The 17863-nt window shown below is 46.0% G+C and overlaps 1 protein-coding gene across 4 annotated transcripts in view; it reads right to left on the reverse strand.

Moving 5' to 3' along the window:
* Nucleotides 1-17863, reverse strand: part of LAMB4 (laminin subunit beta 4) — a 97189-nt gene that overhangs the window by 50106 nt on the left and 29220 nt on the right. For all 4 annotated transcript variants that reach the window (XM_014572173.3, XM_075927273.1, XM_075927267.1 and 1 more), the window contains 5 exons: nt 17325-17404; nt 16172-16322; nt 7076-7207; nt 1655-1840; nt 56-177 (listed from right to left, as the gene is read on the reverse strand). In XM_014572173.3, the coding sequence (XP_014427659.2) occupies nt 56-177; nt 1655-1840; nt 7076-7207; nt 16172-16322; nt 17325-17404 (671 nt within the window). The remainder of the gene's footprint in view (nt 1-55; nt 178-1654; nt 1841-7075; nt 7208-16171; nt 16323-17324; nt 17405-17863) is intronic.

Below are 17863 nucleotides of genomic sequence, written 5' to 3' on the forward strand. Positions count from 1 at the left end.
GAAGAGCATTTGAACACTGAATATTTAGAGTTATAAAGAAAGTAACATCCCAGACCTCTTTGTAGCTGGCAGAGCCAATGTCTGTGGCTCTTGCAGAAGTGCCTTGTTTCTGCAGCGATCACTGGTCAAATTACCAGAGGGTTTGACCACAATACTTCCTATCCAGTCTTCTAAAGCCTATATATTTGAGAAGGAAGTTGTTACAGTTTTCAAATAGACCTGAACAATTCTCTTTTTTCCACATGCACATCAACTTGACAATGTTACTGAGAATCAAATTCAATTATAGCATATTGCAATAATAACCAAGTTCCCTTTTTTTCATTATGTGATGTTTTTAGAATGTTCTTTATTGAAAAGTGCAAGAGAAAAACAAGATTAGTATAATTTAAATAAGTTAGAAATAGAGGCCAGATCTTAAATTGGTGTAAATGTGTATAGTTTTCATAAAGTCAGTGGACCTGAGTCAGTTTACACTAGCTAAGGATATGGTCTAAGAGATTATCATACAAAATTCAGTACACAGCTTTGGTCAAAATGCTAGTAAGTAAAAGTGAATAGAGATAACTTTGTAATGAGATTCTTAAACATTTAAATGCATTGTCTAAATTTTTACTTGGGAAAACATGTATCATAATAACACCATTCAAAACCACAGAGCTGATTCTTGGAGCCGATTCTTGCACTCTCAGTCAATGGGACTCAGAATGACAGGAATGGATCTTTATGAAGATTAGTAACCTGTTTAAGGTATAATAGTCATAATTGGTAACCTGAATGATGTTCGTAGTGAAGCTATTTGAGAAGTAAAGGAAAAAGGGATGTTCTCTTGAGCCATGCACAGATGAGCAACTTGCATATGGTTTAACCACATCTAAAATGATTATGCATTTTTCATGTGTCGGACATGTGGGCACAAAACCAGACCAAATCAGGGGACACAGATCAGGGTGAGGGTGAGGTCTGCCAAGAAAATACTCCCCAGTCCTGGTTCTGTTTTGTTTTATGAATGACAAGGGAATGTGGTGCAAGGGATCATGTGGAATGTATGTAACTGCGCCCTTGAAAAAAATGAAAAGGTAAATATATTTAGTATAAAACAACAATATTGGATTTTTTGAACATGAAGCCTAAGCAGAGGGAAAGAGAAAGTAGAATGGCATTAGTTTTCAGAAAGCAGAATACTCTTGCTTGAGTACTAGGCAAAATGGCTCAAGGGGGCCAGGGAATGTGTGTGTGTGTGTGACACATTGTTCCATTGTTCCCCTCTTAAAAGGACAAAGTGTGCTCCTAGTTAACATGTCCTGCCCATGGCACATGAATGGGTCTGGAAGCTGGACCCTTGTCCTAGTCTGAGGCTGGTTATCAGAACCTGTTGATGCATAATTACCTCCCCAATTACAGGCTACTATAGAGCATATGACAGGCTTTTGCCTCTACATCTTTTATTTATTGGACAAAAATATTTAGGATCAGGTGGATAGTTTTGCTCCAAACCTTTATAGAAATCAGTCCCATTTGAAAATAGATATGTCAGTCCAAAGCTCTTATTCTTTGCTTGTCATATTACTACTCCAAATGAAAGAGACCCTGATCTACAACAGCATCTCATAGGAAACTATTAATGACAAAGCAAAAGCCTGAATTCCAATACCTCCGGTTCGTAACGAAGAGCAATATCAAAGTCCATTGCAGAGGGAATGTTGTCGATAGTAAATCTTAGTCCAGCGCCATTCAGAACACGGGCAAAGCCAGGACCTGTCCATGTGACAGGCTTGCCAGAGGTGGGCTCTCTGAAAACAATGTCCAGAGCAGCGTCCCTCCCAAGTTGAACCCAGGCCTGCAAGGAGATAGAGACATTGTGAATGACAAATACAGTCATTGGTAGGGGGACACACTCAGGAAAATATGTTTCTGCTGCGCAAAATCTGAGTTTCTGCATTTTGTAAACATGCTGAAGGTCAGGTACTCTATAAAAACTCATATAGAACAATTAAAGTTAGAGTCACACCTAGAAAATCTCTCTTACTCTTTTTCTGGGGATTGTGGGAGCTACTGAAAGTGAGGCTGTGTCTTTATGTGTTTTGCGCATTAGCTGGGTTTCTGTTTTGTTTTCTTACTTTGTTTCTTTATTTCAGAGATATTGCTGGTTCCCTTCTTGTTCCTTGTGAAGGGTGGGTGGTTTTCTCCCTAGGGTTCACTTCAGAGGGATTTAGAATGTTACGGGGGCAGCTCAGTATTCTCCTAAGATGGTCAAATCTGTGGGAGATGAAGAGGACGATGATGAATGCTCTGGCTCCTCACTGGTTCTGGCTCGCACAGCCTGAGAGCTGTCTGGTAAGAGTGGTACAGAGAGGAGTCCAGTGAGTTTTTGGATAGCATTCAAGGGAGTCAGGGAGGCATTGAGGCCTGTATGTCTGATTTGTTCACTCAGCAGTCTTTATATCGAGATACCTTGGTTGATTGCAGGAAACATTTCTATCTCAGAAATTTGTTGGGTAAGATGCAGGGATTGTTAAAGATCTATTGGCCTCTCCATGGCTGATTTTGTTCAAACTATTTCCACCTTCCATTGCTTCTGTCTGCTGCTGGCTCTCTCCTAGTCTCTATGGCTATGTCTACACTGCAGGCTTCTTGAGCAAGAATGAGTCCAGACTGCCATGTGCTTTTGCACAAGAGATGTGCTTTTGCACAAGAGAGCATCCACGCTGTCGTGGACGCTCTTGCGCAAGAAAGCTCTGATGGTCATTCACAGAATGACCATCAGAGCACCCATGCTTTTTCCTATAGGGGTTTTCTTGCTCAAACCTGTTGTCCGTCCACACATGCCTTTTTGTACAAGAGCTCTTGTGCAAAAAGGCTTATTCTTTCTAGAAAGAGGAAAAACTCTTGCGGGAAAAGCCCTGTCTTCTGATGATCTACTGTACTTTTTCTTGGGCAAAAATGCACTTGTAGTGTGGACGCTCCAAGAGTTTTTTGCCAAAAATGGCTGTTTTTGTGCAGAAACTCTGCAGTGCAGTAGACATAGCCTATGATGCTGCTCAGCTTTGGCTCTCTAGAGTAATAGATGTCAGGGTGGTAATAAGAGAAAAATTTTGAATTTCTCAATCAAGAACAGGCTGATGTCCTTTTGCAAGAGACACATTCAGACTTAGATAATGAGGGAGACTGGTTGAAGGAATGAAAAAAAGAAACTTTCTTGAGCCATAGAATCATAGAGCTGGAAGAGACCTTAGAAGGTCATCAGGTCCTGCCCCCTGCTCTAGCCAGGACCAATCCCAACTAAATCAACCCAGCCACGGCCTTGTCAAGCCGAGATTTAAATACCTCTAGGGATGGTAACCCATTCCAGTGCTTCACTACCCTCCTAGTGAAATAGTTTTTCCTAATATCCAACCTGGACCGCTCCCACCACAACTTGAGACCATTGCTCCTTGTTCTGCCATCTGTCACTACTGAGAACAGCCTTTCTCCATCCTCTTTGGAACATCCCTTCAGGAAGTTGAAGGCTGCTATCAAATCCCCCCTCATTCTTCGCTTCTGCAGACTGAACAAACCCAAATCCCTCAGTCTCTCCTCATAGGTCATATGCTCCAGCCCCCTAATCATTTTGGTTGCCTTCCGCTGGACCCTCTCCAATGCATCCACATCTTTTTTGTAGTGGGGGGCCCAGAACTGGACACAATACTCCAAATGTGGCCTCACCAGAGCCGACTAAAGGGGAATAAAGGGGAATAATGACATCACTGGATTTGCAGGCAATGCTCCACCTAATGCAGTTTAATATGCCATTAGCCTTCTTGGTTACAAGGGCACACTGTTGACTCATATACAGCTTCTCATCCACTGTAATCCCCAGGTCCTTTTCTGCAGAACTACTACTTAGCTGGTTGGTCCCCAGCCTGTAACAATGCTTGGGATTCTTCCGTCCCAAGTTCAGGACTCTGCACTTGTCCTTGTTGAACCTCATCAGATTTCTTGTGGCCCAATCCTCCAATTTGTCTAAGTCACTCTGCACCCTAACTCTACCCTCAGGCGTATCTACCTCTCCCTCTAGCTTAGTATAATCCGCAAACTTGCTGAGGGTGCAATCAATCCCCTCATCCAGATCATTAATAAAGATGTTGAACAAAACCGGTCCTAGAACCGAACCTTGGGGCACACCACTAGAAACCGACTGCCATCCTGACATCGAGCCGTTGATCACTACCAGCTGGGCCTGGCCTTCTAGCCAACTTTCTATCCATCTTACTGTCCATTTATCCAATCCACATTCCCTTAACTTGCTGGCAAGAATATTGTGGGAGACTGTATCAAAAGCCTTGCTAAAGTCAAGGTATATCACATCCACTGACTTTCCCACATCCATAGAGCCAGTTAACTCATCATAGAAGCTAATCAGATTGGTCAGGCACGACTTTCCCTTTGTGAATCCATGCTGACTATTCCTAATCACTTTCCTCTCTTCCAAGTGCCTCAAAATGGATACCATGGCTCCACTGTCACTGCTGAGATAAATGTTCTCTGTTCTCAGGGAGCAGGAGCACAGATTGTGAAGGAGATTGTGCAGGGCCAGCTTCTCCAGGTGGATACACATATTGGCACTACTGTTTTTAATCTGTTTAATGTGTATCACCCTCCTCCAGGGAAAGATCATGTCTCCTTTCTGTAAACACTGGCCCATGCCAGGTTTGGCTGTGACTCAGACACTGCTATTGTGCTACAAATTGATTTCAATTGTACTGCAGATTATGTTTTAGACAGGAACCATGAAGAGCTATACGTCCAGTCAGATAGGGAACTCTATTGTCCCCTGCAGACCTTTGGACTAGGAGATGCTTGGAGGTCCTCTCACTCCTCTGTTAGAAAGTACTCTTGGCTGAAGGCCCAGCCCAGACCGATCACATATTTTATACATTGACTTGAAACTTGGACACTTTTTGGCTGACTTGGTGCATTAGCAATATTTTGAGTGAACTTGGTCATGATGATTCATTAGTGCCCCACAGCTCAGGGGCCCCAGGCCTGGGGGACTGGCCTTAACAATCTCTATTGGTTCCGTTTGATATTTGGGGGCCAGCACAGTGACTGAGCAGCCCTCATTTATGCAGCTACCTTCTTGTGTGTCCAATGTCAAATTTTGGCATGTTAGTTGCTGAGTGATGGTTGTCCAGGCAGCCTCTGGGCTAGGGCAGCTTCCCTTTTATCAGTGACATCTGGCCACACAGGAGATCCCTAAGGCCCTCTGCAGTCTGCGGTGTTTGGATACTAATATCCAGCTGATTTCAAACTGGCTAGTGTATCTCTAAGGGGCTGAGCCAACTCACTGGAGCCCATGGCCATTGAGGATCCCCTTTTTTTTCTCCACTCAAGATCATCTCATCTGAGGAAGTACGTTCTACCCATGAAAGCTCATGATACTATATATCATTGTTAGTCTCTAAGGTGCCATAGGACTACTTGTTTTTTTTTTAAAGTTACACACTAACACAGTTACCCCCCTGAGACCTTTAGTGATCCATGTTTGTTTGCTTAAGATTGTTTTAATTTCTTTTATTCATGTCTTTTTGCATACGGATTGCAATTTTATAACACTTTAAAATTGTTTTACTGTACTTTTATATGACTAAAGGTGTTTCTCGTGTCTTCTCTCTCTGCCTCTTTCTCTCTATCACCTATTTTAAAATATGTTTAACAGACAGTTCAACCTGTTTACCCATAGGTACATTATTCTGGGTAGTCTGTAATCCATGACTGAAGATGGATGTAATGAGAAAGCTGACAATGGCTTAAATTGCAATGACTCTTACAAGTATCCGTGTAAGTCTTAGAAGCTGAAAATGAGCCTTCTGTTGGGGGGTGGGTAGGAAAGGATTTTTTTCCTTGTCACATTTTTCTTTCTAAACCAACCTCTGAATTTAACCATACAGCCTGCCCCCCAGTCTCTGCTGATGACAGTCTCTGCGAGCCCCTGGGAAAGGTATGTGGGGAGGAGGGCCTGTCTCCACACTCCCGGAAGGAGCAGAGCCTTGGATGGATGGAGTGGGGCTGGGGCAGTCAGCCCTCAACACTGCAGGGAGCTAGGGAGGTTAAGTAGCAATTAATTTGTTGGTTGAGTAGTCAATGGAATTTCCATCGACTACTCGACTAGTTGATAAGCACTTCCATGTTCTGCCTTTGAAATGTACAAGAGCCCAAGCGAGGACTCTTGTACATTTCAAAGAGGAAGTGCCGCATAGTGCCTGGGATCAGCTGGGGACACCCCAGCTGATCCCAGGCTCCACATGGTGCTGCCACTTTGAAATGCCATGAGGAGCCTGACACCAGGCTCACCGCTGCATTCAAAGCAGCCGCGCCGCATGGAGCAGCTGACCCCGGGCTCCATGAGCACTGCTGCTTTTAAGTACCCCCCTGTGATAGAGGCAGCAAGGGGGGGAGCAATTAGTCGACTATCCTGTCGACTATCCAATAAGCATTTGCTTATCGGATAGTCAACTAGTCCTTTACATCCTCACAGGGAGCATGACGCAGCCCGCCCCCCCCCCCCCCCCCCCCCGTCACTCCTCAGAGCTTCCTGGAACACACGGCATGGCACTCTGGGTAGCAATTTTAAGGGCCCAAGAGTCCAGCTACCATAGTTGCCACAGTAGCAGTGGTGACAGCCAGGAACCCTAGGCCCCTTTAAATCGATGGGTCATGGAGAAATTGCCTTCTTCCATCCTGCTTCCCTCCCCTGTCGACTGACCTGCCCACTATATATGGCATAATAAGACTGTATGGATAGTACAATTGTGTGTGTGTGTGTGTGTGTGTGTGTGTGAGAGAGAGAGAGAGAGAGAGAGAGAGAGAGAGAGAGAGAGAGAGAGAGAGAATTATAAAACATCTAGCCCAACTGTGAAAAACTGAATTAATGTATCCATTTGCATAAGATTCTGATATGCAGGTCTGTAAAATCCAATTTCATAGTCACGAGTGGTTTAACCCATTCCCTAAGCCAAAACTCTGGTTGCTATATTAAACATTAGCAGCATTTATTGCAGTTCTTTGTTGAATGATTACTGTAGTGTGTGTTTACCTGTTCCAACCCCAGTTTTCTTATGTTTCTTTTCTTGCTCTTGTTTAATACAATATTTCCATTTTCAATGGTGAAATCGTATCCTTGCTGCTGGAAATAGACATCACACCTCGGTAAAGCTGTTGATTTAACCTTGAAAGCAAAAATGTGACAGTACAGTTTGAACAATCTTTAAGCATATGTAAACATGAAATTCCAAATAAAAGGCTACACTCACTCCTGGTATAAATGGAATTTGGTCTACTAAGCACTGAAAAGGTCCCTTTTTCCAATATGTCTTTACTGAAAAACTACTTGGATTAGTCACCTTGGGTTAAAACAGCCATGAAGATGCAACACCTCAGCTTTTAACCTGGGTTAGCAGTTCAAGTTCAACCCCAGTGTCCTCCCTGAGCTGCTAATATGTGTTAAAGGCAGAGATGCCATGTCGTCACTGCTGCATGACCCTACTTAGCTAACCTGTGTTACGAAAAACTTAAAAAACAATGAATAGTCTAGCAACACTTTACAGACTAACAAAACATGCAGATGATATCGTGAGCTTTTGTGGGCACAACCCACTTCTTCCTTAATACATTTATAAGGCTGGTGTGCAGCAAGGAGGCTACATCTACATTGCAGGCTTCTTTCGGAAGAAGCTTTTCCAAAAGAGATCTACTGGAAAAGCTTATTTAGAAAGGGTACGTCTACACTACAGCGCTAGTTCGAACTAACTTAGTTCGAATTAGTTAATTCGAACTAAGCTAGTTCGAACTAACGCATCTAGAACTAAAAACTAGTTCGAACTAGCGTTTTGCTAGTTCGAACTAGTAAGTCCACATTGAGTGGACTCTGAACAGGGCTTAAGGATGGCCGGAAGCAGTGCCGGCAGGGCATAAAAGGAGGACTTAGAGCGTGGAGATACTGTCTCAGGCTAGCCGAGGGCTGCGCTTAAAGGGTCCCGACCCCCACCCCGGACACACAGTTCTAAGGGGTGCCCCGCTTGCAAAGAAGTTCTGGCTTGGAGTGCCCTGAGTGCCCACACTGGGCACATCACACCACTCGGCCATCAGCCCGGCTGCACTTGCCGCAGGCTGCCATCTGGGGAGAGGGAGTAATTGGGGGGCTGCAGGAGAGCTTCCACCCCCAGAAGCCCGCAGAGCCAGCCCAGTCCTCCCCATCGGGGGCTCGTGCCCCATTCCTCCCTCACCTTCTTCCACTTGCCCTTCCCTAGCCCCCCTTCTTATTGATGTACAAAATAAAGCTAATGTTTCTTCCAACATTGACTCTGTCTTTATTGAACAAAACTGGGGGAGACTGGGAAAAGGAGGTGGGAGAGGGGAAGAGAAAGGCTGGGAGAGGGGAGGGCAACTAACATGATCAGGGGTTGGGAACAGGTCCCAGATGAAGAGAGGCTACAGAGACTGGGACTGTTCAGCTTAGAAAAGAGGAGACGGAGGGGGGACAGGATAGAGGTCTCTAAAAGCAGGGGTTGGGTGGAGAGGGTGCATTCAGAAAAGTTCTTCATGAGTTCCCATAAAGAAGGACTAGAGGACACCAAAGGAAAGGAATGGGTAGCAGGCTTGAAACTAGTAAGAGAAAGTTGTTCTTCTTCCCAAAGCAAATAGTTAACCTGTGGAACTCCTTGCTGCAGGAGGCTGTGAAGGCTACAACTAGAACAGAGTTTAAAGGGAAGTGAGATCAAGTGATGGAGGTTGGGTCCATGGAGTCCTATTAGCCAGAGGGTAGGAGTGGTGTCCCTGCCCAAAGTTTGTGGAAGGCTGGAGAGGGATGGCACGAGACAAATGGCTTGGTCATTGTCTTCGGTCCATCCCCTCCAGGGTCCCTAGGGTTGGCCGCTGTGGGCAGACAGGCTACTGGGCTAGATGGACCTTTGGTCTGACCCAGGACGGCCATTGTAAGCTCAGGGCTCAGGGTCGGGGGTCTCAGTGGACCCCCTTGATTTTCATGCACACCTGCTCCTGGGTGGCCAGGCTGGCAGCTCTCCTGCCCTAGACGGCCACTTTCCTGTGCCTAGTGCGGAGATCGTGGACGAGGTCCACGATGTCCGCACTAGCCCAGGAAGGTGCCCGCCTCTTGCGGTCCAGGGCAAGCTCCCGGGAGCCGCCAGCCTGGTCCCGGCAAGAGGGGGTGGGCTGGGAGGCATCGGGTGGGTGGCTCTGTGCCGTGCCAGGTGCAGGGTCTGCTAGCTGGGTGCTGGCAGGCTTGCACCTGGCACGGGCACCGTAGCCAGCCCGTGCCCCTTTAAGGGGTCCGGGGCCGGGAGGGGGGCATAGAGTTTCCCTGGTGTTGGCCAGAGTGGCCACCAGGGAAACCTGGGGAGGGCTAGTCTCCCACTAGTTCGAACTAAAGGGCTACACAGCCCTTAGTTCGAACTAGCTAGTTCGAACTAGGCGTTAGTCCTCGTAAAATGAGGTTTTCCTAGTTCGAACTAAGCGCTCCGCTAGTTCGATTCAAATTCGAACTAGCGGAGCGCTAGTGTAGCGCATAGGAAAGTTAGTTCGAACTAACGTCCGTTAGTTCGAACTAACTTTCTAGTGTAGACATACCCAAAGAGAGTGTCCACACAGCAAAAGCACAATGAAAAAGCAATGTGCTTTTTTGAAAGATAGCGTCCACGTTGATTGGACGCTATCTCACATTTAAGTTGTGATTAGTATGGACGGAGGGGCCACCAGGGCACCTGTGTTATTTCCTGGAGGCCTCTTCTTTTGAAAGAACTCCCTCTCCTGGGTCCACACATGCCTTTTCCCAAAAAAGCTTTTTCGGAAAAAGACTTCTTCCCCATAGAATGAGGTTTACCAACATTGGAAAAACCCCTCTGTTCTTTCAACTTTCTGTTCTTTCGACCTGTCTTCTTTTGACTTTTTCCAGAAAAACATTGCAGTGTATACGCATCCTCAGTCCCCCTCTGCTGCGCTTTAGCCTTTTAAATGTATTAAGAGACTGACGGCTCTTAACACATTTAAAAGGCTAAAGTACAGTGGGGGGACCCAGCTTGAGCCAGGAATCAGCTGTCCCAGCTCACGCCGGGTCCCCCCTGCTGCACTTCTGATTTTTAAATGTATTAAGAGTGGGCAGGCTCTTAATACATTTAAAAAGAAGAGGTGCAGCACCTGGGACTGGGCACGAGCTGGGAATCAGATGATTCCCGGCTCGTGCCTGGTCCCACTACCCTCCTGCCTCGCCTGCCCCCGGCAGAGATGGTGCTGTGGGGGGACCAGCTTTTAAGACAGCTCCCACCAGCACCGGCTCCTGCTTCCTGCTCTTACTGCCTCTGAGCAGCAGGAGGGGGGAAAGTGACTAGTTGAGGGACTAGTTGAATAGTTGCTTACATCTCTAGTTAGAGAGTCTAAACAATTCAACCAGAACTATCCTAAAGCTGTTGTTCAACAGCAGAAGACCCCCATCCTTCACATACGGGAAGCCACAGATGGGACAGAAGCAAGGTTCTTTCAAATCACATGCAATGGCCAGAGATGAAGGCCTGTGCCAAGGTACCGCAGGACTCCAGAGTATCCCATCATGGCCGCTTGGGGCCTTTGGAAGCTGGCATAAACCTTTTGGATTCTCTGATTTACACTTTGGTCTGGCCAGGTAGCTGGGCAACTTGAGGGTGAAAAGATGTTCTGATTCTATAAGAACAGTCTCTATATTTAGGACTTGACTTATATAAGCTGTTATTAACCCCACTACCATAGTGATTTTTCATACTTGCTCTCTGCTCACTCTAGGGCAACTCAGGACTGGGGAAGCATAGAGGATGCGAACAGGTGATTGCTAACAGGGAGTTTTGAGAGGGAGTTCTCCAGGTGAAGGAGAAGCAGATACAGGACTCTTGAGGGAAGTGTGTTTTGTTATTGGGGCTTTCTTAGTGTGTGCAGAGCTTGTGTTTGTTTGGTGTGTGGTGGTTTGTGTGGTTTTTTTTTTTTCCTTTCCCTCCTCCCCTCCTGTTTGAGTGAGGCTTTAGAGGGGGAGTTCTCCAGGTAAAGGAGAAGTACATACAGGAGTCTTGGGAGAAGTGGGTGTTGTGCTTGGGGCTTACTTGCTGTGTGCTGAGCTTGTGTTTGTGAGTAAGGGTTGTGTGTGTTCTTTTTTGTTTGTTTGTTTATTTATTTATTTTCCCCTGTGTTTGAGAGTGAGGTTTTTTTTTTTTTTTTTTTTTTCCCCTCCCCTTGATAGAGTTTGTGCTGTGATTGGTAGGGGCTGTGATTGGCAGGTGGAAACTGTTGGCTTCTAATTAAAGTTGAATTCTAGAAGCCTCTGCTGATTGGCTGAGCCTTGGTAGGGGGAGGGGCTTTATAAGGCAGTGGGCAAGCGACCAAGAAGCTTGCGAACAGGTGATTGCTAACAGGGAGTTTTGAGAGGGAGTTGGGAAGGGCGGGAGGTTCTCTTGTCTTTCTTTTTAAATCCCTTCTCCAGGACAGCAGCGATGGTTGATGATGCATCTGCTGCTGTTGTTACCTGCACGGCATGTGCCATGTTTGTCTTCCTCCCGGAAGAAAGAACGGATTTCATCTGCACCAAGTGCAAGCTGGTCGAGATTTTGGAAGAAAAAATTAGAGGACTGGAGGCCCAAGTGTCGACCTTACGCTTGATCAGAGAGGATGAAGACTTCCTCGATAGAAGGCAGCAATTGATCCTTCAAGCACGGCAGGCAGAGGAGCCAGTGAGGGCAGTACGCGACCAAGAAGAGAACTGGCAGCATGTAACTTCTAGAAGGGGAAAAAGGCCAGCACGGGATTCCCCCGATGCTATAGAGGTAAGCAATCGCTTTCAAGCTCTCTCCACAGGCTCTGCAGTGCTGAAAGCTCTGGAAGGGACCTCACAAGGTAGAAACCAGAAGGGAGCACCATCTACTGAAAGGCATGGGATGCGTAGTCCTAGGGATGGGGGTTCCACGGCCACCACCCCCAAAAGGAAACGACGGGTGGTGGTGGTCGGGGACTCCCTCCTAAGAGGGACTGAGCCATCCCTCTGCCGTCCGGACCTGGAATCTCGAGAGGTGTGCTGCTTACCGGGAGCTCGCATTCGGGATGTCACTGAGAGGCTTAGCAAGCTGATCAAACCTTCAGATCGCTACCCCTTCCTGCTTCTCCATGTAGGAACGAATGATACGGCCAAGAATGACCTTGAGCGGGTTGCTGCGGATTATGTAGCGCTGGGAAGAAGGATCCAAGACTTTGGAGCGCAAGTGGTGTTCTCGTCCATCTTCCCTGTTGAAGGGAAAGGACTGGGCAGGGATCGTTGAATTGAGGACGTAAATGCGTGGTTGCGCAGGTGGTGTCGCAGAGAGGGCTTTGGTTTCTTCGACCATGGGACTCTGTTCCGGGCGCAAGGATTGTTAGGAAGAGATGGGATCCAACTAACGAAGAGAGGAAGGAGCATCTTCGCGGGCAGGCTTGTGAACCTAGTGAGGAGGGCTTTAAACTAGGTTCGTCGGGGGACGGTGACCAAAACCCTGAGGGGAGTGGGAAAGTCAGATACCGGGAAGAAATGCATAGAGCAAGGAGCGAGAAAGGAGGACCCCAGTTTCGAATGGAGAAGATAGTGCAATCAACTGGTTACCTGAAGTGTTTGTACACTAATGCGAGAAGCCTGGGCAACAAGCAGGAAGAACTGGAGGCCCTGGCCCAGACCAAGAAATATGATTTAATTGGGATAACAGAGACTTGGTGGGATGACTCGCATGACTGGAGCGCTGTCATGGAAGGGTATAGATTGTTCAGGAAGAATAGGCAGGGGAGAAAAGGAGGAGGAGTTGCACTATATGTAAGAGAGCACTATGATTGCTCTGAACTCCAGTATAAAGAGGGAGAAAAACTTGTTGAAAGTCTATGGGTCAGGTTTAAAGGAGCAAACAGCAGTGATGTTGTGGTTGGTGTCTGCTACAGGCCACCGAACCAGGTGGATGAGGTAGATGAGGCTTTCTTCGGACAACTGAGCGAAGCTTCCAGATCGCAGGCCCTGGTTCTCATGGGGGACTTTAATCACCCTGACATCTGTTGGGAAACCAATACGGCAGTACACAGGCAATCCTGGAAGTTTTTGGAGAATGTTGGGGATAACTTCTTGGTACAAGTGCTGAAGGATCCGACCAGGGGCCGTGCACAGCTTGACCTTCTCCTCACAAACAGGGAGGAACTAATAGGGGACGTAGAGGTGGGTGACAACCTGGGAAGCAGTGATCATGAGATGGTAGATTTCAGGATCCTGACCAAAGGAAGGAAAGAGAGTAGTAAAATACACACCTTGGACTTCAAAAAAGCAGATTTTGACTCCCTCAGAGATCTGATGGAAAGAATCCCCTGGGATGTTAACATGAAGGGGAAAGGAGTCCAGGACAGCTGGCAGTATTTTAAAGAAGCCTTATTGAAGGAACAGAAAGAAACCATCCCGACGCGTAGCAAGAGAGGCAAACCTGGTAGGAGACCGGATTGGCTTACAGGGGAAATCCTTGGTGTACTTAAGCACAAAAAGGAAGCTTACAGAAAGTGGAAACTTGGACAAATGACTAGGGAGGAGTTTAAATGTATAGTTCGAGAATGCCGGGGGGTTATCAGGAAGGCGAAAGCGCAAATGGAGTTGCGACTGGCTAAGGATGTAAAGGATAACAAGAAAGGTTTCTACAGGCATGTCAACAAGAAGAAGGTGATCAGAGAGGGTGTGCAGTCCCTAATGGATGAAGGAGGTAACCTAGTGACAGAGGATGTGGGGAAAGCTGAAGTACTCAATGCTTTCTTTGCCTCTGTATTCACGGACAATGTCGGCTCCTGGACTTCTGTGCTAAGCGACGCAAGATGGGAAGAAGATGGACAGCCCTTGGTGGGTAAAGAACAGGTTAGGAACTATTTAGAAAAACTAAACGTACACAAATCCATGGGTCCAGACTTAATGCACCCAAGGGTACTGAAGGAGTTGGCAAATGTCATTGAGGAGCCTTTGGCCATTATCTTTGAAAAGTCGTGGAGATCGGGCGAAATCCCGGATGATTGGAAAAAGGCAAATGTAGTGCCCATCTTCAAAAAAGGGAAGAAGGACGATCCAGGGAACTATAGGCCGGTCAGTCTTACCTCGGTTCCTGGAAAAATCATGGAAGGGATCCTAAAGGAATCCATTTTGAGACACTTGAATGAGAGGAAAGTGATCAGGAATAGTCAGCATGGATTCACAAAGGGCAAGTTGTGCTTGACCAATCTGATTAGCTTCTATGATGAGGTAACTGGCTCGGTGGACATGGGAAAGTCAGTGGATGTTATATACCTTGACTTTAGCAAGGCTTTTGATACGGTCTCCCACAATATTCTTGCCAGCAAGTTAAGGGAATGCGGATTGGATAAATGGACGGTAAGATGGATAGAAAGATGGCTAGAAGGCCGGGCCCAGCGGGTAGTGATCAATGGCTCGATGTCAGGATGGCGGTCGGTTTCTAGTGGAGTGCCCCAAGGTTCGGTTCTAGGACCGGTTTTGTTCAATATCTTTATTAATGACCTGGATGAGGGGATAGATTGCACCCTCAACAAGTTTGCAGATGACACTAAGCTAGGGGGAGAGGTAGATACGCTTAAGGGCAGAGATAAGGTCCAGAGTGACTTAGACAAATTGGAGGATTGGGCCACTAGAAATCTCATGAGATTCAACAAAGACAAGTGTAGAGTCCTGCACTTGGGACGGAAGAATCCCAAGCATAGTTACAGGCTGGGGACCAACCAGTTAAGTAGTAGTTCTGCAGAAAAGGACCTGGGGGTTACAGTGGATGAGAAGCTAGATATGAGTCAACAGTGTGCCCTTGTAGCCAAGAAGGCTAATGGCATATTAGGATGCATTAAGAGGAGCATTGCCAGCAGATCCAGAGATGTCATTATTCCCCTTTATTCGGCTTCGGTGAGGCCACATCTGGAGTACTGTGTCCAGTTCTGGGCCCCCCACTACAAAAAGGATGCGGACGCATTGGAGAGGGTCCAGCAGAGGGCAACCAAAATGATTAGGGGTCTGGAGCATATGACCTATGAGGAGAGGCTGAGGGACTTGGGTCTGTTTAGTCTGCAGAAGCGAAGAGTGAGGGGGGACTTGATAGCAGCCTTCAACTTCCTGAAGGGAGGTTCCAAAGAGGATGGAGAAAGGCTGTTCTCAGTAGTAACAGATGGCAGAACAAGGAGCAATGGTCTCAAGTTGTGGTGGGAGAGGTCCAGATTGGATATTAGGAAAAACTATTTTACTAGGAGGGTAGTGAAGCATTGGAATGGGTTACCTAGGGAAGTAGTGGAGTCTCCATCCCTAGAGGTGTTTAAGTCTCGGCTTGACAAAGCTCTGGCCGGGTTGATTTAGATGGGATTGGTCCTGCCTAGAGCGGAGGGCTGGACTTGACGACCTTCTGAGGTCTCTTCCAGTTCTATGATTCTATGATAAGGGGATGGTTGGATGAAATAACATGATCTTTGTAACTAATTGACCATTCATTATAGGGAACTTTCTGGGTGTCTGGCTGGTGAGTCTTGCCCACATGCTCAGGGCTTAGCTGATTGCCATATTTGGGGTCAGGAAGGAATTTTCCTCCAGGGTAGATTGGCAGAGGCCCTGGAGGTTTTTCGCCTTCCTCTGTAGCATTGGGCACAGATCACAGCTGAAGGACTCTCTGCATGTTGGGGCCTTCAAAGTATTTGAAGGCTTCAATATCTGAGACATAGGTGAGAGGATTATTCTAAGAGGGGTGGGCGAGATTCTGTGGCCTGCACTGTGCAGGGGGTCAGACTAGATGATCATAATGGTCCCTTCTGACCTTAAAGTCTATGAGTCTATGAGTCTATGCTGGTGGACACCTCTCCATAGTGCACCCAGGGCTCCCTGGTTACAGTAGAAAACTAGGGAGTGTCAATTCAGTGTCATTTACACATTGAGGAGTGTCATTTAAAATTGCTGGGTAAGAGTAAGAAAACCGCTAAACATAAAATCATCTGCCAGCCTCCCTTTAGCTGTTTTCCCTGCTGCAGGACTCTTCTCCTTACCCTCAGCATTTCACTGACACCAACAGAGCCTCCTTGTACCAGTTAACCTTACGTGTTACCCCTGAATACCGGACATAAAAGCAACACATACCAAAGGTGCAGATCCAGAAATTGGCTTTGCATGCTCTGCTTCGTAGATATAATAATCCAATGGTACAAAGAAGTAGCCTGGGGCTGCTTTGGTACATTGACGACCCACAATATTAGGAAGACATTCACACTGCCCATCGCTTGACGAGCAGCTAGATGAACAGTGGGGAAAAAAAATAGGTATAAGAGTCTCATCAATACACATGTGTTTGCACCACACAAAGAAGGTGGCTCTTCTGCCTTTGCTTTTATTCTTATTGTTCCTTTCACTGTAAAATTAATTCATTAAAAATATATTTTCCTGTCAACCACTATTACTTGCTTGTAATGCTTCTAGTGCTTCCTTAATCAGTTTGCAAAAGTCTGGGCTACTCATGTGTCTATTGCCCTTGCTTGCACAAACTGCAATGTATCCTGTTTTCAGTAGCTTGGTTTTACCTAACCATGCACATATAAAAAGGAGTTGCTATCTGGGACCAGAGCATGCACACTAGTAATCTTTCTCCTGGAGTACTGAAGAGCCTGACCCAGCAAAGCATAGGGCCCATGTTTTCAAATGTGAGTGGCCTAAAGTCATGCATTTTTTTTAAAGCAATGGGCACTTAGTACCTCTGAAAACTAGGTTATTTAGTTAGAAAGCTAAACATGAATGTAGGAACCCAAGTTCAAAATGTCGTCCCTAACTAACCATACAATGTTAGGTATCCTGTGCATCCAGATCCAGGTTGGGGAGGTTTGTGCTTTTCATTTAACTGATCTTAAACCTTATTATTTAAATTTTGCCTCAGAGAAAAAAGTAAGGGCATGGCTACATATATACTTACTGCATAGCCTGCTGAGGTGTCAATCTACAGCCATTCAGTGTGCTGCACACAAACTGTACATGTGGATGCTGCTGCTACACACCAACATTTCCCTAGTATGCACTGACATTTCCTGGTCAGACTTAAATCCTTTTAAACTTGCTAATAAATTCACAAACTCTTATACCCCAGGGTGATTTTACATTGCTCAGACACAAAGAAACTCTGTCTCTAAACTATTGGGTTTCTTCATGAACCCATAACCCTATCCTAAAGGTATGATACATGCTGGTGGTAATTTATTGTACTCAAAAGGAGAATGATACTTAAAATGAGAACTAAATCACTTACAAGTTATTGTGTGCTCCACCAATGTCACAGCTACATGGAGAACAGCCATATAAATTTTTCCCAAGCCCCCAGTATCCAACCTATGATTAGAAAGAAAATGTATTGATTTTTGACTGTGAATATTTATCAACTTAAATTACAACAAAAAACTCCATTTTGACTAAGAAGAAACTCCACTCTCATAGGGACTATCAATTTCATTTATTTTCTTTCTGCAAAACCTGGCTCCAGCAAACTTGGCGGTATGAATGTTCACAAAAAATAAACACAAAAAGGCCTGATCATGGATGAAGCTCAGTCATTTAAAATGTCAAGTGAACATTCATAGACAATGCTTTGCAAGGCTACTCCAACCCTAATTATTTCCACTTACATTTTCAGCCATGACAACTGCTCCCCTAACATAAAGAGCGCAAGCCACCAAGTGTTTTTACAACACTGAGTCTGGGTAATCTCACAAGGAATTATCTCCACGATCACTCAGGGTTGTCATATTGGGGCATGGTAAAACTGCAGCTGTCACGCTCAAGACAGTAATC

The sequence above is a fragment of the Pelodiscus sinensis genome, chromosome 1 (genome assembly GCF_049634645.1).
Source record: "Pelodiscus sinensis isolate JC-2024 chromosome 1, ASM4963464v1, whole genome shotgun sequence".
Classification (NCBI taxonomy): domain Eukaryota; kingdom Metazoa; phylum Chordata; order Testudines; family Trionychidae; genus Pelodiscus; species Pelodiscus sinensis.